Source organism: Ovis canadensis, chromosome 19 (assembly GCF_042477335.2).
Source record: "Ovis canadensis isolate MfBH-ARS-UI-01 breed Bighorn chromosome 19, ARS-UI_OviCan_v2, whole genome shotgun sequence".
Taxonomy (NCBI): domain Eukaryota; kingdom Metazoa; phylum Chordata; class Mammalia; order Artiodactyla; family Bovidae; genus Ovis; species Ovis canadensis.
The window spans coordinates 74739205-74758805 of record NC_091263.1 but is presented as its reverse complement, the minus strand read 5'-3'; the positions used below and the strand labels follow the sequence as shown (position 1 = coordinate 74758805).

The following is a 19601-nucleotide window of genomic DNA, read 5'->3' as shown; positions in this document are numbered from 1 at the left end:
TTGGGCCCTCGCCTAACTTGGGCGGGGGTGTGGCGGGGAGGGATGGTGGGAGGGGTGGGGGTATGTTGGGCGTCAGGGTGCAGGTTGGCCTCCAGACCCTGCCCTGCCGGGCCTGCCACCAGTGGCTGGTGCCAGAGGTGGCCACGAGGGACACACAGGCCCGGCTGCACGGCCTGACCCTCTTCCCACCACTGCAGTACTCCTACGAGGGCAACGACGTCAGCGACCTGCCTGTGAACCTGTCCGTGGTGTGGAACGGCCACTTTGTCATCGACAACCCGCAGAATATCCAGGGTGAGCCACGTGGGGGCCGGCCCGGGGGGCCGGCCCAGGGGGCCGGCCCGCGGGCGGCCGCTGACCCCTGTCCTCTCTGCAGCCCACCTGTACAAGTGTCCTGCCCTGCGGGAGAGCTGCGGCCTCTGCCTCAAGGCCGACCCTCGCTTCGAATGCGGCTGGTGCGTGGCGGAGCGCCGCTGCTCCCTGCGTCCCCACTGCCCCGCAGACTCGCCAGCCGAATGGATGCACGCCCGCCACGGCAGCAGCCGCTGCGCGGACCCCAAGATTCTCAAGGTAGGCGCGCCCCCAGGTCTGTGGCACGGGGTGGGGTGCGGGGGCTCCGACACCCGGCCATCGCCCCAGCTGTCCCCTCTTCCCACAGCTGTCCCCTGAGACGGGCCCGCGGCAGGGCGGCACACGGCTCACCATCACGGGAGAGAACCTGGGGCTGCGCTTCGAGGACGTGCGGCTGGGCGTGCGCGTGGGCAAGGTGCTGTGCAGCCCGGTGGAGAGCGAGTACATCAGCGCGGAGCAGTGAGTGGGGCGGGGCCTGCGGGGCGGGGCCAGAGTGGGTGTGGCCTACGGGGGCGTGCGCGTGGGCAAGGGGTGGAGAGCGAGCAGTGAGTGGGGCGGGGCCTGCGTGGGTGGGCCGGACCTGTGGGGGCGGGGCCAGAGAGCAGGTGGGGCCAGGTGGTGGTGGGTGGGGCAGAGTGGGCGGGGCCTGTGGGGGGCAGGGGCAAGGTGCTGTGCAGACCAGTGGGTAGCGAGTATGTTAGCGCCTAGCAGTGAGTGGGACGGGGCCTGTGGGACAGGGCCGGTGATTGGGCGGGGCTGACGCTGCAGCCGCTGAGGCCCCCGCGTGCCCACAGGATTGTCTGTGAGATCGGGGACGCCAGCACTGTGCGGGCTCACGACGCCCTGGTGGAAGTGTGCGTGCGGGACTGCTCCCCTCGCTACCGCGCCCTGTCACCCAAGCGCTTCACCTTTGTGGTAAGCCCGCCCTCCTGCCCTGCGGCCTCTCCTCGCACGCCCCGGGGGACGAGGGCCCCCCCCCCCAACAACTCGCCCACGGAGTAGGCCCGGGGTTCAGGCGACCTCGAGTGACGGACCCCGCCCCGCGCCGCTCATCTCCAGGGCCTGACTCGGACCCCGTTGCACATGGGGCCCTGCCTGTGGGCGCCGTCCCAGACCTAGTGCGCATAGACCTGGGCTTCCCGGAGCCCCAGCCCGTCCCTTCTCTTCCCAGACGCCAACCTTCTACCGCGTGAGCCCTGCCCGCGGGCCCCTTTCGGGGGGCACCTGGATTGGCATCGAGGGCAGCCACCTGAACGCGGGCAGCGATGTGGCGGTGTCAGTCGGCGGCCGGCCCTGCTCCTTCTCCTGGTATGTGGGGACTCCAGGCTCGCCCCGCCTGTTCCCAGTGGTGGTTGGTTCAGGTGGCTGGGCGCCCCCTCCGTTGCCTGGGAAACAAGGGGGACTGTGGCGAGCCTGGCTGGGGTAATCACTATGGAAACCTAGAGAGGAGAAGGTTACCATGGAGACAGGCTCCCTCCAGAGCAGATGGGCGGGGCCTGGCCTGAGGGGCAGATGCCCGAGCCCTGCCCTCAGTTGATGCCCCCAGAGCTCCGCCGTTTAGAGAAATTCTTGAGAGAGAGAAAGGGAACCTTAACAAAAGCCGGGAGCCTTGAAGTGGATAATTTTAGATTAGGGATGATAATGGAGCGAGCCTTTAAATATTTTCCTGCGGTAATTACCCGTTATCAGACTAATTATTGGTGTTTGCAGCCTGCCGCGTGTGGGCCTGGCGGCTGTGGTGTAGGCATGGAGGGGACAGGCAGGTGCAGGCGGTGGCCGGGTTGGCTGCCCCGTAGGGTGACCCAGCACCCCCACCTCAGCAGCCCGTTCCGCCAGCTCATGGCCCGGTCTTGGGATTAGCCTGTTTTCAGATCAGAAAGGATGGGGGTGGGGGAGTGAGTGCATCGTGTGAGCCCTTCCAGGAAACAGGAGCCCTGAGTGTGGGGCTCTGACCCTGAGCGTGCAGTCTGGCCCCTCTGGACAAACATTGGAACTGTGGGGTGTGTCCAGCCAGCCATCCCCGGGCAATCGATCGGGCTGCCACGGGGCTGCCTTGAGGCCCAGTGAGCCCCTTCCTGCCCAGCAGGTCTGCTCCTGGTACCTGTGGGCCTGGCTCTGCGGATCAAGACACAGCCAGGCTCATCAGCTGACACCACAGAGGAGGCAGATGCGGGGGTGGGGGTGTCCCCTGGAGAGGGAGCTTGGATCCCAGGCCCGCCTCTCAGCTGGGGATGTACCCCACAGGGGCACAGACAGCACGTGGCCCCTCTCAGGGGCTGATGGGGGAGGTGATCCCCGCAGTCCTCAGCTGCCTGGAGGCAGGGCCCGCAGCGGCCTGTGTCACAGGGAGGCAGGTGAGGCCGGAGCGGGACGTGGCCAGTGACGTGCCCGCAGCCTGTGGTGGTGGAGCCTGGATGCTCAGGTGGGTGGGAGGTGCCTCACTGCCCCCGCCCCGCCGCCCCTCCAGGAGGAATTCCCGGGAGATCCGGTGTCTGACGCCTCCGGGGCAGAGCCCAGGCAGCGTCCCCATAGTTGTCAACATCAACCGCGCTCAGCTCACCAACCCCGAGGTCAAGTACAACTACACCGAGGACCCCACCGTCCTGAAGATCGACCCCGAGTGGAGCATCAGCAGGTCAGGGGTCCCCTGGGGGCCTCCCCGCTGCTCTGAGCCCCGCAGCCCTTGATCTGCCCACTCTCAGCCCTGTGACCCCAGTCCTGAGCCACCGGAGGCCAGCGCCTGGCTTGGGCCCCTGCCGCTGGCTCTCGGCTCAGCCCTCACATGGTCCCGCCACCCAGCGCGGTCCTGAGAGGCTTTAACCCTCGACGGTCTCTTGGGGGGCCGGGTGGGGTGTCTGTGCCTCCCATTTGTGCTGGGCCCTGGGCAGAGGGGCCCAGGATGTCCCACCTGTGACTCCCACCACCCTCATCTTTTAGTGGAGGGACCCTCTTAACAGTCACAGGCACCAACCTGGCCACTGTCCGTGAGCCGCGCATCCGAGCCAAGTATGGCGGCGTTGAGAGGGAAAACGTGAGTCCCTGCTGGGCCCTGGCCCCCACGCCCGCCATCGAGGCCACGCTTGGGGGTCCTGGGGAGGGTGGGTGTGTCGCTGCTGGCTCCTGGCCCCTGGTGGAGCAGCCAGCCCAGCGTCCCTGCCCCGCGTCCCCAGAGCTGCCTGGTGTACAACGACACCACCATGGTGTGCCGGGCCCCGTCGGTGGACAGCGGCGTGCGCAGCCCACCCGAGCTCGGGGAGCGGCCGGACGAGCTGGGCTTCGTCATGGACGACGTGCGCGCCCTGCTGGTGCTCAACACTTCGTCTTTCCTCTACTACCCGGACCCCGTGCTGGAGCCGCTCAGCCCCACCGGCCTGCTGGAGCTGAAGCCCAGCTCGCCGCTCATTCTCAAGGTGGGCTGCGCGGGGCGGCGGGGGGCGGGGGCCGACTGGCGGCGGCTGCACCGGCTCACCGCACCCTGCCCGCAGGGCCGCAACCTGCTGCCGCCGGCGCCCGGCAACTCTCGCCTCAACTACACGGTGCTCATCGGCTCTACGCCGTGCGCCCTCACCGTGTCCGAGACGCAGCTGCTCTGCGAGTCGCCCAACCTCACCGGGCAGCACAAGGTCACGGTGCGTCCACGCCCCCGCGCCCCGCGCAGGGCCGCCCACCCCGGAGGGAGCCACCCCCCCCCCGCCCCCCCCCCCCCGCGCCTGCGCGCCCCACCCCACCAAGCTCGCGGGGGCCCTGAGCCCTGGGCGGCTTGTGCCCCCAGGTCCGGGCTGGCGGCTTCGAGTTCTCGCCAGGGGTGCTGCAGATGTACTCAGAGAGCCTGCTGACGCTGCCTGCCATCGTGGGCATCGGCGGGGGCGGCGGCCTCCTGCTGCTGGTCATCGTGGCCGTGCTCATTGCCTACAAGCGCAAGTCGCGGGACGCCGACCGCACCCTGAAGCGCCTGCAGCTGCAGATGGACAACCTGGAGTCTCGCGTGGCCCTGGAGTGCAAGGAAGGTGGGCGGGGACGGGGCGGGGCGAGGGCGGGCTCAGCGGGCAGGCTCGGGGGCGGGGCTGGGGGCGGGCTCAGCAGGCAGGCTCGGGGGCGGGGCTGGGGGCGGGCTCAGCGGGCAGGCTTGGGGGCGGGGCTGGGGGCGGGCTCAGCAGGCGGGGCTGGGGGCGGGGCTGGGGGCGGGCTCAGCGGGCAGGCTCGGGGGCGGGGCTGGCCGAAGCCGCCGAGCTGGGCCGCGCTGCCCACCGAGTCCACGCCGTCTTCTACGCTCCCGTGGGCCTTGCAGTGCCGGGCTCGGTCCAGGGAGCCAGGGGGCTCCGACTGGGGCCTTTGTGGGGTGCTCCCTCAGGCAGACCCTGCCGGAAGCCCCTGTTTGTGTCCCAGCCTGGCTGGAGGCCGCTGGGTGGACACACGGTGTCCCAGTCTCCCTTGCGTGTGAACGGACACGCGTCCGGGTGTGGAGATGCCGCACCTGCTGCTGAGGGCGGGGTGGCGCCGTTTCCTCGGGTGTGGTGGGTGGTCAGTGATCCACGAGCCCGTGTGTGGTGTTCCATCCGGCGGCCGGGGGTGGCCCTGGGGCTGGGGACCTCTCTGTGAGCACAGCCTTCGGCCTGGCTCCTCTGTTCTGAGTCACCCAGTGGGGCGGGAGTCTGTCCTGCCTTGGAGGGTGAGTGGGGAAAGCCCGCTCAGGCTGCGGCCACGTCCCCTGTACCGGGGTCCGGTGTCTGCAGCCCAGCAGGCCTCACGTTTCCAGGACCCGAATTCTGTGGCTCCTCCCCTGTGCGGTGACAGGACGACCCCAGAGGGCAGGCTTGGTGTCCCCACACCTGGTCACGTGCCTCCTGCCCCCAAGAATCCCCAACCGGAAGGTGGACCCCGGGGGCGGGGGCCCGGCCTGAGAGTGGGAGGGGCTCTGCAGGCCGGAAGTCTGAGAAGTGGCCTGGGAGTGGGGGCTCGGGGGGAGGGCCAAGGTCGTCCCCAGGGTGCCCGTGCCTCCAGGAGAGACCAGTGGCTCGTCCCCATGGAGCAGAGACTGCCCCTCCAGAGCTGAGTGCTGAGGGCGCGACTGTTGTGGGACCAGTGGGTGGGCGTGAGGGGTGGGTGCCTGGGCAGGGGCCGCAGGGATCCTGGTGGGTTCAGCGCCTGTGTGGGCGTGTGGGCTCCGGGCAGCAGCCTAGACCTGTGCTGGCCGCCATCCGGCCGGCTGGCTTTTCTGGCCGGTGCCCTCAGCCAGCAGGAGAAGGGTGGGCGTCTACTCGGAGCCCAGCCCGCGCGTGCCCCTCAGAGCCCCGTCAGTGCGGGGCGCTCACGAGAACGACCAGGGGCCCCAGAGCAGACGCCCAGCGGCGGGCAGCGAGGGTGGGGGCCGGCTCCTGTTCAGCACCCGTGACGTGCCCGGCGCCCTCTGGCTCCTGACCAGACAGTGCACACCTCACAGCTCTGGAATGTCCTGAGAACGGTGGAGCCGCCCCGAGCGGGCGGGCATGTCAGGGGCCGCTGGCCCGAGTGGTGGAGAGCTCTGCTCCCTCCCAGGCGGCCAGAGCCAGGGCAGCCACAAGCACCCTGGTCTCTGGGACCGGGGCCCCCAGCCTGGCCCGATCTCTGCTCTCGTCTCGGTTACGTCTGCAGCAGCTTGGGGGTGGGGGCCTCACCCTGCATCAGGACTAGGGACACAGGCGAGGCAGGCCCAGCAGTTCCCTGAGTGTCGGGTGGGCGGGGCTGGCGGGAGGGCGGGTCTGGGCGGGTCCAGCAGGACCCTGTGTGGGGTGGGCGGGGCCAGGCACCCGCCTTGACCCCTCGTCTGGCCGCAGCCTTTGCAGAGCTGCAGACGGACATCCATGAGCTGACCAACGACCTGGACGGCGCCGGCATCCCCTTCCTGGACTACCGCACCTACGCCATGCGTGTGCTCTTCCCGGGGATTGAGGACCACCCAGTGCTCAAGGAGATGGAGGTGGGCTGCCGGCCCTCTCCGCGGAGGTCCTGGGGTCCTGGGGCATCGGGAGCCTGGGGGCTGGCCCGAGCCCCCTGGGGGGGGGGCCTGGTCCCAGCAAACCACCCCTGACCTGGGCTCCTGGGGCCCAGCAGTTTCTCCGGGCCTCTGGTCCACCATACACCACCCACGCTGGCCAGTCTGCTGAAGGGGAGTGGGCTTGCTCCCGCATCCTCCCGGGTGCCCCAGTGGCCAGCCAGGAGCCCAGGCCCTGGTTCAGAACGGGCACGGCTCAACGAGTCCAGTCTGTCATGCTTTATGGTCAGGGGCATCCCTCCCTGCACCCCTAGGATGTTGGGGCTCCAACCCCACCCCAGGTGGCTCTGTGGGTAGAGACCCCCTCTCTAGCAGCACCTGCCTTTCCGTCACTGGCAGGGCCCAGGTGCCCTGGGCTGCCCGCTGCCCCTTGCTTCCTGGGCTGGCGCCGGCTGGGGCTCCCGTCCTGACAGGCGTGTCTCCCGTGGTTGCGGTCCACTGTGCTATGTGACGGGCCTTAGGTGTGACTGTGTGTCCCGCCTGGGCTGGGGGCCTGTGTCCCTTCTGCCTCAACAAGCTCTGGGGCAGAAACGAGCCACCACGTGGGGCCCCGGAGCCAGCCATGCCCGTGTTCCACCCCCCTGTCCCACGTCTGTGCTGGGAGACCCCGGCGAGCCACGCCCCCGTCCGGACTTGAGTGTCCTCTGTGCAGTGGGGAGAGGGGTCTGTGTCGGCTCTGGCGTGAGTGGCCGTGGACGGGCTCTCCTGGTGCCAGTGGACACCAGCCGTCCTCTGAGCTGTCGGAGCTGGGCTGCGCAGAGGGAGGCGGGGCAGGCACCTCACCGCTGTGCCCAGACCTCTGCCCACCGTGGGCTTCTCAGGCAGCTGCCAGACCATAGCCATTCTGCGAGGACTTGGGGCTTGGGGTCCTGCCAGGGTAATGGGTGACTGGACCCCCAGGCCTGGACGGTCCCTCAGCCGGAGGGGCCGGTGCTTCTTAGGTCTGAGCAGGCCTGCGGCCCCCCCAGGTGCAGGCCAACGTGGAGAAGTCGCTGACGCTGTTCGGGCAGCTGCTGACCAAGAAGCACTTCCTGCTGACCTTCATCCGCACCCTGGAGGCCCAGCGCAGCTTCTCCATGCGGGACCGCGGCAACGTGGCCTCGCTCATCATGACGGCTCTGCAGGGCGAGATGGAGTACGCCACGGGCGTGCTCAAGCAGCTGCTGTCCGACCTCATCGAGAAGAACCTGGAGAGCAAGAACCACCCCAAGCTGCTGCTGCGCCGGTGTGCCCACCCCCTGCCCCTGCCCGCCCCCGCCCCCAGCCTCCCTGTGTACCCACCTGCCCTGCACCCGTGCCCCTGCCCACTGCCCCCGTACCCCCACCTCCCTGTGTTCCTGCCCACCCGTGGCCCCTCCCTGCCTGAGTCCCTCCGCCCCGTGCCTGTGTACCCCTGCCCACCTGCAATCTGTCCGCCCACTGTGCCCTGGGGATTCCTGTGCCCACCCACAACCCTGCCCACCCACCCCTGTGGCAGTGCACTCACTGGTCCAGCCCAGGCACTGCTGAGGCGACTCTGGAGACCCACCTGGGGTATGCCCTGTCTGGGACCCTTGTCGATGGGTGACATGTGCTCTGAGGCCAGGCCTGAGGTCACCCCACGTGCTCTGTTCCAGGACTGAGTCAGTGGCCGAGAAGATGCTGACCAACTGGTTCACGTTCCTGCTGTACAAGTTCCTCAAGGTGGGTGGCCGTGGGGGCCTGGACGGGGGCGGGGGCCGCAACCTGGAGGCACGAAGGGCCAAGACCCTGGCGTGATGCCCCCGGGACAGGCGTCTGTCCACCGGCATCCCCAGAGGCCGCCCTGCCCTCCCTGAGCTGCTGAGGCAGGGTGCACGCCTGGCTCTCTCGGGGGTCGACGGCCGCACGCGGCTGGGCGGGAGGTCCAGGCCGCGCGGGGTCCCTGCGGTCCCTGTGGCCCAGACCGAGGCTCACACGGAGCCCCTGGGCAGGGTGTCTGTGTCCAGCCCCGGCGCTGGGCCAGCCTGAGGAGGCGCCCCGGTGGGGGGAGCGGGGTCTCATTGAGCCCGTGCTGAGGAGGGGGCAGCCACCCGGGCTTCCTCCTGTTGTTGTCCAGACAGTTCCCCCCAAGCCCCGGAGACCGCCCTGGGGAGCCAGGCTATTGGAATGGGGTGCATAGCCTGTGGATGGCTGGACATGGTGCAGGGGGGTCTCACGGGGGCTGTGAGCAGCTCAGTGGGTCACCTGCGTTTTAGAGCTGGGAGGTTGTCCAGCCCCGAGGTGTGTCTGACTTAACCTCGACACACCCGAAGGCTTGGCAGGCGGGCCTAATGTTCTTGCGGTCAGCGCTCCATGGTGGATGAGGGAGCTGCCACGGAGCCCCGTGACAGGCGGCCAGCGTCTGGTCCTCTCTCTGTGACCGAGTGGCAGGCGGCCGGCGTCTGGTCCTCTCTGCGTGACCTGCGACAGGTGGCCTGGGTCTGGTCTTCTCTGCGTGACCGAGTGGCAGGTGGCCCGTGTCTGGTCCTCTCTCTGTGACCTGCAACAGGTGGCCCGGGTCTGGTCCTCTCTGCGTGACCGAGTGGCAGGCGGCCTGGGTCTGGTCCTCTCTGCGTGACCGAGCAGCAGGCGGCCTGGGTCTGGTCCTCTCTGTGTGATCCCATGGCAGGCGGCCCGGGTCTGGTCCTCTGCGTGACCAAGTGGCAGGCGGCCCGGGTCTGGTCCTCTATGTGTGACCGAGTGGACGTAGCCTCAGCCCTTGATGGTGTCCCATGTTGGAGAAGATGGTGGGGCTTCCCGTCATCTGTGTTGGGGGCTGAGGCTGGCCGCTACAGCTCAGCGGTCAGGACAGCCCTGCTGGGCCGCAGGGCGGACAGGAAGGGGCAGCAGTGAGGGCGTGGATTGGGCTGTGCAGGGCGAGCAGAGGCGTGGAGTGGGAACAGGGAGTAGCCAGACGGAGACCGGAGGCCCAGGGTTGGATGTGAGGTCGAGAGAGGGGTCCGGGCAGGCTGGTCTGGGGGAAGGTGGCTCAGCACACGGCCACCGAGCTGTGCAGGAGGGCGGCAGGAACAGGGCTGGCTGCTGCTTGTAAAGTACAGTGGTTTGCAGCCTGTGTGATGTGCCCGTGCGTGTTACAGAGACTTCGTGTTTTCGAGTGTTTTATCTTTACGATGCTGTGAAGCCAAGTTTGCAGACAGAACGCCTTGAGAGGTGGGCATGCTGCTGGATGGAGGGTGAGGCGTGATCTGCACTCAGGGCCGTGCCTGGGCAGCTGTCTCTTTAATCACACTGCCTGATTAAAGGTGGGAGCACCTGGTGCAAGGCTGGGCCAATGTCGGGGGCCAGGGGCCGAGGAGCTGGAGCAGGCTGGGCAGCCGTCTGCTTGTGTCTCACTCAACCCCCAAGCCCCAGGGCCGCCAAGATGGAGGCTCCACATCTGGCCCAGGCAGGGACTCAGTTGGAGCGGGGAGCCCTCCCCCAACAGCTGTTCCTTCATGGTGCCTGTTGTCCAGTGGGGTCTGCAGAGGCCCCCCCCCCCCGACTCCCACCCCACAGTGGGGATGTGAGAGGAGTGCCACACTTGGCCTGGCCCTTGGGCGGCTTCCACCCCAGAGGGGAGACGGCAGGGAAGCATGCAAGACCGGGTACAGGGGTGTCAGAGCCTGCGGGCGCGGGCACCCGGGGACGGCAGTGAGGCCCAGTGCCTGGGCCGGGGTCCAGCAGAGCCTTTCTGAGAGGCATCTCGGGTGGGGTCTGCAGGGGGATCCTCGGGGGCGGGAACACCCAAGGGGCGGAGCCCTGGTCACTGGCGGAGGCCCGGACACGGGGCGCGCTGGGTGGCAGGGGAGCAGCGGGGTGTGGGAGGGACGTGAGGTGGGGGTCGGGCAGCACAGAGGCCCCCAGGCGCGCCAGGCAAGTGTCTGCTCCGGGACTGTTGACCGCGTGCTCTAGGGCAGGGGGTCCCTGACCTCCCGCGGGCAACGGTCACTCCCAGTGCTGGGGCCCAGCCTGGCCTCGTCCGTGGGTGGCACCGGCGGCCCTGGGCAGGACTGGAGCCGGGCCCGCGGTCCTCCCGAGACCAGGCCGCCTGTCCCCCGGGGCCCCTGCTGAGCTTTCCTCCGGGAGTTTCAGACCCACCAGGGCACGGTCTCCGGTCAAGCGCTTTGTTTACATCCTCCTTGCGCTTTGGGAGCAGGGTTCTCAGGTGGGCCGAGTTGCCCTTCCAGCAAGGCCGGGGCCAGGCCAGAGCCTGACGCCCCCGGCCCCGTGCCCGCAGGAGTGCGCAGGGGAGCCACTCTTCATGCTCTACTGCGCCATCAAGCAGCAGATGGAGAAGGGCCCCATCGACGCCATCACGGGCGAGGCGCGCTACTCGCTGAGCGAGGACAAGCTCATCCGGCAGCAGATCGACTACAAGACGCTGGTGCGGAAGTGGGCAGCGCGGGCCGCCACGTGCCCCAAGCCCCGCCCTCCGGCCCGCCACTCACGCAAACCCCGCCCTCCTGCCCGCCACTCACGCAAACCCCGCCCTCCTGCCCGCCACTCACGCAAACCCCGCCCTCCTGCCCGCTACTCTCACAAACCCCGCCCTCCCGCCCGCCACTCTCACAACCCCCGCCCTCCCGCCTGCCACTCACACAAACCCCGCCCTCCCACCTCCACTCACAAACCCCACCCTCCCCCCCGCCACTCTCACAAACCCCGCCCGCCCACCCGCCCCTCGCCCCCAAGCCCTGCACACCCACCTGCCTGCCCATGTCCATCCACCCTTCCCCCTCCCACCACCCAGCAAGGTGCAAGGAGCTGACCTTGCGTTCTCCCATTCTCAGACCCTGAACTGCGTGAACCCCGAGAATGAGAACGCCCCTGAGGTGCCGGTGAAGGGGCTGAACTGTGACACGGTGACACAGGTCAAGGAGAAGTTGCTGGACGCCGTGTACAAGGGCGTCCCCTACTCCCAACGGCCCAAGGCTGGGGACATGGACCTGGGTGAGCCCGGGAGGGGCGCTGGCCCGGATGGTGGGAGGGCAGGGCTGTGATCTTGGGTGGGCTCCCCAGTCTCCTCCCCAGGGTGGTGGAGGCCATGGAGGGTGGGGTGCCATTTGCACCTAGAGCTGGGGGATCACTGGCTCACCGGGAAGGAAAGTAGAGAAGAGCCGGTCTGGTCCCATGGCGGGCAGTGGCGGGAGGCCTGAGCGCCAGGCTGGGAGAAGGGCACACACAGGGGCCCTGGGGCCGCCTGGAGTGGGGTGTAGGGCTACAGCTCTGGGCGGACAGGACGTGGGCCGGAGGCAGGGCCTGTCCCTCTGCTGCCCAGCGTCCACTCAGGGCGCTGGGACCCTCCCCTCCCCCGCAGAGTGGCGGCAGGGCCGCATGGCCCGTATCATCCTGCAGGACGAGGACGTCACCACCAAGATCGACAACGACTGGAAGAGGCTCAACACACTGGCGCACTATCAGGTGAGCTGCCCACGGCCGCCGTTCGCGGTGTGGGCCGCGCTCCCTGCCGCCCTGGAGGCCCTGGGCCTGGGAGGCGGAGGCCCAGGGGAGAGATCGGCTCCGGGTGGTGGTTCCCATGGCACCTGGTCCTCCGTCTGCAGGTGACAGATGGGTCCTCAGTGGCCTTGGTGCCCAAGCAGACGTCCGCCTACAACATCTCCAACTCGTCCACCTTCACCAAGTCCCTCAGCAGATACGGTGAGGACTGGGCGGCGGGGGCAGGGGCAGGCCACTGACCAGGACAGGACCCTTGCCCCAGGCACCGTGGGGGCTGCCTGGGACGGCTTAGCCGTGGCCCGTCCCTGGGCCACTCGGCCTCTCCGGCAGCGCAGGCTCCTCGCGGCCGTCGCACGTGTCGTCCCAGGGCATCGCTGTCCCCCGGTTTTCAGATGGGGACACCGAGGCTCAGCCAGGGTCCCCAGCCAGGCGGGCGGGCGGGTGAGGGTACTGGATGCCATGGCTGATGGTGCGGTGCCCGCAGAGAGCATGCTGCGCACGGCCAGCAGCCCCGACAGCCTGCGCTCGCGCACGCCCATGATCACGCCCGACCTGGAGAGCGGCACGAAGCTGTGGCATCTGGTCAAGAACCACGACCACCTGGATCAGCGCGAGGGCGACCGCGGGAGCAAGATGGTCTCGGAGATCTACCTGACGCGGCTGCTGGCCACTAAGGTTGGGGGGGCAGGCCGGTGGTGGGGGTGCCTGGGAGGGTGGGCCAAGGGCAGGGTGGGGTGTCTGGGAAGGGTGGGGCGGGGGGTGCCTTTGGGGGTGGGCCGGGGGTGGGGGGAGAAGGCCTGGGAGGGGTGGTGGGCCCCTGAGCTGTGCCCCGCCCCCGCCCCCGCCCCGCCCCCAGGGCACGCTGCAGAAGTTCGTGGACGACCTATTCGAGACCATCTTCAGCACGGCACACCGTGGCTCAGCCCTGCCGCTGGCCATCAAGTACATGTTCGACTTTCTGGACGAGCAGGCCGACCAGCACCAGATCCACGACGCGGACGTGCGCCACACCTGGAAGAGCAACTGGTAAGGCGAGGGTGGGGGGCGGAGCGGGGCGGCTGGGCCCCTCCACGCGGGCCCCCCGATTCACCCGGCACGAGAATCTGCTGCCCGTCTTGCGGGGGCGTGTGCAGGACGGTGTGCTGGTGTGACCTGTGTGAGACATGGCTCGGGGGCCCAGCCTGTGCTGCCTACAGCAGCGAGGGTGACGGTGACAGCGACCCCCTCCCAGCCCAGGCCCCCAGGCCAGCAGCCACTGCCGGCTGGGCTCACACCTCCAGAGCGGATGGTGCACCCCGGCAGGGTGGGCCTGGTCCTCAGAAGCTCTGTGCCTCGGGCCTCTCCCTCCTCGTCCCCTGACCCCTCCCAGCGCCCTGGCCTCCGTGAGCTGCTGCTCCGAAAGCCTCGGCCTCTCTGAGTGAGCCCACCTGGGCCTTCATCTCCACCTCTGCTGCCCACAGACTTTAAGGAGGTCCACAGGGCATAGGGGAAGGCAGCGTCGCGTAGGCCAGCATTGTCCTGGGGCATTCCTAGAATGATGGAAGGTTCCAGGTGTGTGCTGGCCATGTGGCCACGTGCAGCTGGGAGTATCTGACATAACTGGTGCAGCCAAGGACCTGAATTTTTAGCTTAGTGACACACGGCTAGAGCTTTTAGCCCGGCTAGTGGCTGTCAAAAGGTTGGTGTTTGGGGTAGGAGGTCGGCTGTCTCTGGGAGCCCTTCCTGGTCTGGTTACCGAGACTCTTGTGGGCAGGAACAGGGGAGCTGAGTGGGCCCTGAACAGGGACTCAGGCCTGGAGGACCCTGGCTATGCACACGAATGACCCCGGCCGAGAGCGCCTTCTCCCTGGGGCTGTGGGCAGGGGGTGCAGCCCTCACTGCCGGGCTCTCTGGCCCCATCTCCCTGGCTGCGTGGAGCCCCACAGTCGCTGTGCAGGGTGGAGCCTGGAGGACGGGGAGGCCACAGGTCAGCCCCTCCCGCCGCGCCCCGGGGGTGGCCGAGGCCCCTCTGACGCTGCCTGTGCCCACCCGCCTGCAGCCTGCCCCTGCGCTTCTGGGTGAACGTGATCAAGAACCCGCAGTTCGTGTTCGACATCCACAAGAGCAGCATCACGGACGCCTGCCTGTCGGTGGTGGCCCAGACCTTCATGGACTCCTGCTCCACGTCGGAGCACAAGCTGGGCAAGGACTCGCCCTCCAACAAGCTGCTCTACGCCAAGGACATCCCCAACTACAAGAGCTGGGTGGAGAGGTGGGCGCTGGCCGGGGTAGGGGACGCAGAGGGGGCGGGGCCGGGGACACAGAGGGGCCGGGCCGGCTGGGGCACGCAGGGGGCGGGGCTGGGCGTGCAGGTGGGAAGGGACTGGGGGCGGGAGGGCGGAAATGTAGAAGGGGCGGGACCGCAGAGGGGGCGGCCGGTCCCTCGCTCACACGCCCACCGCCGCAGGTACTACGCCGACATTGCTAAGATGCCCGCCATCAGCGACCAGGATATGAGCGCCTACCTGGCCGAGCAGTCGCGGCTGCACCTGAGCCAGTTCAACAGCATGAGCGCCTTGCATGAGATCTACTCCTACATCACCAAGTACAAGGACGAGGTCAGTGCAGACTCGCCGCTGCCCCGGGCTGCTGGGCAGGCTCTGCTGCCGGGAGCGGGCGCTGAGCCTCCCTGAGACGCTGGGGACGGAGGACTGAGCCACGGGCTGGAGAGATGGGCACGGCTGGGGCCCAGTCCTGAGGCCAGGGCAGGCCCGCCGCAGAGCCTCCCAGGAGGAGGGTGGCCGTGGCTGTGGGGTATGTGGGCGTCAGGGGTGCGGGCTTCTCCCGGGCACACAGAACCCGCCTGCCAGGGGCTGGAGGGCAGGGCGGGCATGTCAAGAGGTGGGATGGGGTGGGCGAAGGGGAGGGTCATGAGCCTGGTTTCCTGGGTCGAGAGGGTGGAGCAGTCAGCTCCGGAGACTTGGCCACCGGGTCGGACTTGGGGGTGGCAGCGGAACCGGGGGACGAGCTGAGACCGGAGGAGGGGGCTTGGGGAGGGACCACAGAGCAGAGAAGCGGCTGTGCTGAGCCCGGGGCCAGCGGGCAGGGGCTGCGGTTGGGGCAGGGGAGGTTAGGGGAGGGGGGGGCGGGCCCCGCCGTGACCTGGGGTGGGGCTCAGTGAGGGGCACAGAGACAGGGGCTGCAGGGGGAGGGCGGGGATGGCAACATGGCCGCCGTGGGGGGGCGGCGCTGCCTGCCCGCAGGATACACCAGTGTGAGCAGGGGTCACAGAGGACGCCTGGGAGTTCAGAGACACTGCACCTCGGGGACCCGAAGGGCTGGCAGGGGACCCGAGCCCCGTTTGGGTGGTTTCAGGGGAAGAGGGTGGGGAGGAGACCCTGGCGACCTGGGGGTCCTGGCTCCAAGCCCAGGTCCCTCAGGCTGCGGCGGCGGGCACTGTGTGTGGCCTTGGAGCCAGCCTGAGGCCTCTGCCCGCCTCTGCAGATCCTGACGGCCTTGGAGAAAGATGAGCAGGCGCGGCGGCAGCGGCTCCGTGGCAGGCTGGAGCAGGTGGTGGACACCATGGCCCTGAGCAGCTGAGCCACCGGCCAAACCGCCCGGCCAGCAGCAGTGAGTGAGAGGGCCCTGGCGGCGGCCTCCGCCCGGCGGCCAGAGCTGGGAGGTCCACGGAGGCTGCCTCGCCCGCCGTGCCAGGGTCCTGCGCTGGGGCCCGGTGTGCGGCCCCGGACCCCGGCCCCTGCGTCCCCTTCCCGCCTATGGGGTCCTGGCTCTTCCTTGGTGTGGGTGAGGCGGTGTCTGCAGCCCTCCCTGCGCCCAGAGCTGTTTGCAGGGGGCCGGGGAGCCCAGGTGTGACCCGGCCCCCTCAGGACAGCAGGGGCACTGCCAGAGCTCTCCAGGAAGGAGAGGCGAGGCTGCGGAGGCCAGCGGGCCAGGCGGGCCGGTGTGCCTGCCTCCTGGGCAGAATCTGAAGGCTAGACCTGGCTGGCAGCCTGGGCGCAGGGCCCCGCCGCAGGGCGCTGAAGTCAGCCTGGGCCAGCGCCACCCACCTGCCACGTCCTGGCGTCCCTACGCCCGCCGCCATCCTCCGATTCACCGCGTGCTCTCCGCGGTCGAGGCCGGAGCACCGCGTCGACCTCGCCCAGAGAGAGGCCCCCGGCTCCCTCCTATGGAGGGGCTGCAGGATGGCTCCACGCGGGGCCAGGTGACTTCCGGAAGGACTCGGGTCCCCTTTTGTCCTCAGGGCTGTGCCTCTGGGAGCCACTGGGCCTGGGGCTCTGGGCCGTGAGTGCACGTTCCCCTTATTTATTCCCCCCTCCCCACCGAAACCCGCCCTGCCCCAGGCTGAGCTCTCTGCTGTGGAGGGCCCAGGAGCCTGCCTGATCAGCCTCCTGCCCATCCCCCAGCCTCCCGCCCACCTTCCTGCGGCTTCAGTCTGGCCCCTCAGCAGCGTGCTGGCCCCTTGGAGAGGGGGACGCTTGGGGGACGCTGCTCGTTTTTTAGGGGAACAGGGGGTCCTTCTGTGCTTGGACAGCTGGAGCTGTGGGGGCCTCGGACCCTACACAGTGGCCTGGCCGGGAGTAGGACGCAGTGACCAGAGGGCTTGGAGGTCGGGGCTGCCCACCCTGCCCTCAGCTAGCAAGAGTACACATTTTTAATTAAAAAACCTGTACATATATATACATATATATATATATATGTGTGGCTCTGCCTGTCTCCAGCCCCAGTGGGGTCCTGTACAGTTAACTGGAGGAGGAGGAATTTTACAGTTTAGAGTAAGAGCCGAGGCACCGGGACAGCCAAACCAAACGGGCGTGGCCAGCGTCCCCTGCTGGAGTGCCCGACCTCCGCGTCCACTGCAGGGCAGCCTGTCTCGGCGTCGATGCGAGGACAGACTGCCCGGCCGAGAGCTTCCCGGAGGCGGCCGTGGATCCCTGCATGACTGTGCTAGCGTTTAGTATGACTTGACCTTTTTAAAACTGCAAGTGTTGAATACTAGAGGTTGTTAGGCCCCTTTTTTTCATGTTTTTTAATTAATCAGTCACTTGTGAAGGCAGTGGCCCGTCCCCTTTTCAATTCACTTTTTCGACGGTACTACAGAGCCCCGCGGACTTTTAAGGGACAGCTAACTGTGGCCGGCCCCGCGCCTTCCCCGACGCGGCGTGAGCCCCCTGAGAGCCTCCATCAGCTGAGCAGCTGCTCCCCCGCGGGAGGAGGGGTGAAGTCCACCACCTCCTGACTCAGGAAGCTCCTGGAACTGGGGGTCAGAGGCCCCCAGGCCCCACGGGCGCTGAGTAGGGCTCGGGCCCCCACGCGGTGGGTGTCCCGCAGGAGCTCAGGCCAGGCAGGCGCCGGGTTCCTGTGTGTGGGCCTCTCCCCCCCGAGTCTTCCCTGAAGCTGCTTCTGATCGAAGCCCCCGTTCTTCCAGCCCCACTCCGGCCAGGGGGCTCCTTGGCCCCCGGCATCACCCTCTTGGGAATCCAGTCCCCACCCCCTTCCTGGGCCTCCCTGGTCCTCGCGCCCGTCCCGCGGTCGGGTCGGCAGGTTGGGCGGTGGGGACGCAGAAGCGCGGAGCCGCCTGCCCTGCCCAGCGCGTGGCCTCGCAGAGCACAGAGGCGGGTTGGGGCGAGCACTTTAGCGCTGCTTGTTTACACACGAGCCAATCACGGACCTGAGCCTGCCGTCCACCGGCAGCACGGCCGCACCTCCTTCCCGGGGCAGGAGTCAGGCCGAATCCTCGTCACCCAGCCCCCGGCCTGTCTCGCCCTTCGCACCTCTGTATCCTCCTGCCTGGCACTCCGACCCCGAGCCCAGCTCTGGCCAGAGGGCGGCTGGAGCACGGAGTGGAGCCCTGCTCTGCAGTCTTGGGGCCGGGAGGCGGGGCCAGACTGCCCACCTGCCCGGACTCTGCTGCTACTGCCTGCTGCCCTGGGCTGCCTCCCTCGCTCTCGCCCGCACGCCTCTCAGGAGCGCCAGGGATGGCTCGGCCACGGTCGGGAGTCTGGCCTCTCCATATACCTCGAGCTTGCCCACACTCCTTGACCCGGGCCCAGCCCCGTCCCACAGGAGAGGCCCCCCTCCCCCTGCTTTGCCCTTGCTGAGCGAGCCCTGCCCGGCTCTCCCCCCAGTGCTGGAGCTGAGGGCTCACGCCGTTGGTGCTACACAAGCTAGAATAGATATATTTAGAGAGAGAGATATTTTTAAGACGAAGCCCACAATTAGCTGTCCTTTAACGCCGCAGAGCCCCCACCCAAAAGAAGAGCAATCGCTCGGCGGCCTGAGCGGCCCCTCGGCCGCTGCCTCTCCCAGGGGCGGCGTGGCTGACGGCGCTAGGCTTGCAGGTTGTGTAAATACACGGCTATTTCCTATTTTACTGTCTCAGATTTAGTACTTGTAAATACACACACATTAAGGAAAGTAAACATTTTTGCTAAAACTCACGGCTCCGGGTTTTCCTTGCTGGGAGGGGTCTAGGGTGGAGCCACGCGGGCAGCACAACAGCCAGCCCATCTCACCTCCCCCTGCCCCGCCCCCGCTCTGAGCAGCATTTCCCGGGGTGTCAAGGCTCCTGCCCTCAGGGGGTGATGCAGCAAGGGCCCCCACAACCCCCACCTTTGTTCTTCCGTGGGCCCTGAGGGTGGGGGGCCCAGCATCACAACTGGCTCCAGGGCCACTGGGCATTCCAGCTGAGACTTAAACCAGGACCTGAGGGTCCTGTTGACCTGGGCTCCCGCCTATGTCAGAACAGGAGGGGTGTGATGGACCCGAGAGCGACCTGCACCTCTGTCTGTGCCCGACCTGCAGGCTGAGCCAGGTGGTGACAGTGACGAGGCTGACGGTCCCCTCGTGGTTCAGCCGCCGTTCTGGCCAAGTGAACTGGTGTGGAGCTCACAGACATAGGAAAGCTGAGGAGCATGATGGGGAGTGGCCTTGGGGGACTGAAAGCCGGCCACGCGGCAGGAGAGGTCCCCAGAGAAGCCGGTGGCGCTCCAGCCTGCCTGCAGCATCTCCACCCGGAGAGCGCTGACAGAGGCCCATAAATCATCATCAGTACCTCCTGCTCCAAAAACGGGCCCATCCTGACAGCCGGTCTGCGGGGCGGCGAGCTCAGCGCCAGGCTCAATCACCAGAGAAATCAGTGTAATCAGCATGAAATTGCATCGGAAACAAATTTAGCAAACACGGTCCCAATTTGGGGGTGTGACGTGGCCTGTTCGCATCGCTCTGTCCCCTCCAGCTTTCCGGCGCAATCAGCCCTGCCGAGGGCCTCAGGCCCTTCGGCGGGCACGTCAAAGCAGGCGCGGGTCTCTGGGCGCAATCAGCGCTCAAATCAAGCGGGATGGGGGTGGGGGGTGGGGGTGGCGCCATCTGACTGTCGTGCACGTGGGAGCATCCAGGCTCTAAGCCCTTACTGCCAAGGCCGGGGCTCGCCTGCTGCGCTGGGCAGCGCATGGCGTGGGGGTGTCTGTTGGCCAGAGCGAAGGCTCCGGCACGCGGGGCTGAGCCCTTCCGTGTGCCAAGCTCTGCACGAAGCCGTGGCGATGGGGAGGAAGGGTTCAGGTAACAGCGCCGGGAACACCCTGGTGACTGCACACGGGGGCCCGTGGTGGCGGCCAGCTGAACAGGCAGGAAGGGCTACCGGGAGAGGGGCAGTGCCCCTCGGGCCAGGGTGACTCGGGCGGCCGTGCTCCACCAGGGAGCAGAGGCTGGGTCGGCAGCATGCGAGGCCCAAGGTGGCCCACGCTGAGGGGGACCCCGGGCCCCA

The 19601-nt window shown here is 68.1% G+C and overlaps 1 protein-coding gene across 1 annotated transcript in view; it reads left to right on the top strand.

Moving 5' to 3' along the window:
- The window catches only part of PLXNA1 (plexin A1), a 39171-nt gene extending 20899 nt beyond the window's left edge, over positions 1-18272 (top strand). Inside the window, exons 11-32 of the mRNA XM_069562279.1 lie at positions 198-294; positions 377-570; positions 659-810; positions 1146-1266; positions 1523-1659; positions 2819-2986; positions 3289-3382; positions 3522-3761; positions 3837-3980; positions 4124-4358; positions 6165-6307; positions 7351-7607; positions 7999-8065; positions 10620-10766; positions 11173-11332; positions 11700-11803; positions 11944-12040; positions 12324-12514; positions 12696-12865; positions 13878-14090; positions 14286-14436; positions 15323-18272. Coding sequence (XP_069418380.1) covers positions 198-294; positions 377-570; positions 659-810; positions 1146-1266; positions 1523-1659; positions 2819-2986; positions 3289-3382; positions 3522-3761; positions 3837-3980; positions 4124-4358; positions 6165-6307; positions 7351-7607; positions 7999-8065; positions 10620-10766; positions 11173-11332; positions 11700-11803; positions 11944-12040; positions 12324-12514; positions 12696-12865; positions 13878-14090; positions 14286-14436; positions 15323-15418 — 3378 coding nt within the window. The 3' untranslated portion in view covers positions 15419-18272. The remainder of the gene's footprint in view (positions 1-197; positions 295-376; positions 571-658; positions 811-1145; positions 1267-1522; positions 1660-2818; positions 2987-3288; positions 3383-3521; positions 3762-3836; positions 3981-4123; positions 4359-6164; positions 6308-7350; positions 7608-7998; positions 8066-10619; positions 10767-11172; positions 11333-11699; positions 11804-11943; positions 12041-12323; positions 12515-12695; positions 12866-13877; positions 14091-14285; positions 14437-15322) is intronic.
- The last annotated feature ends 1329 nt before the right edge of the window (positions 18273-19601 follow it).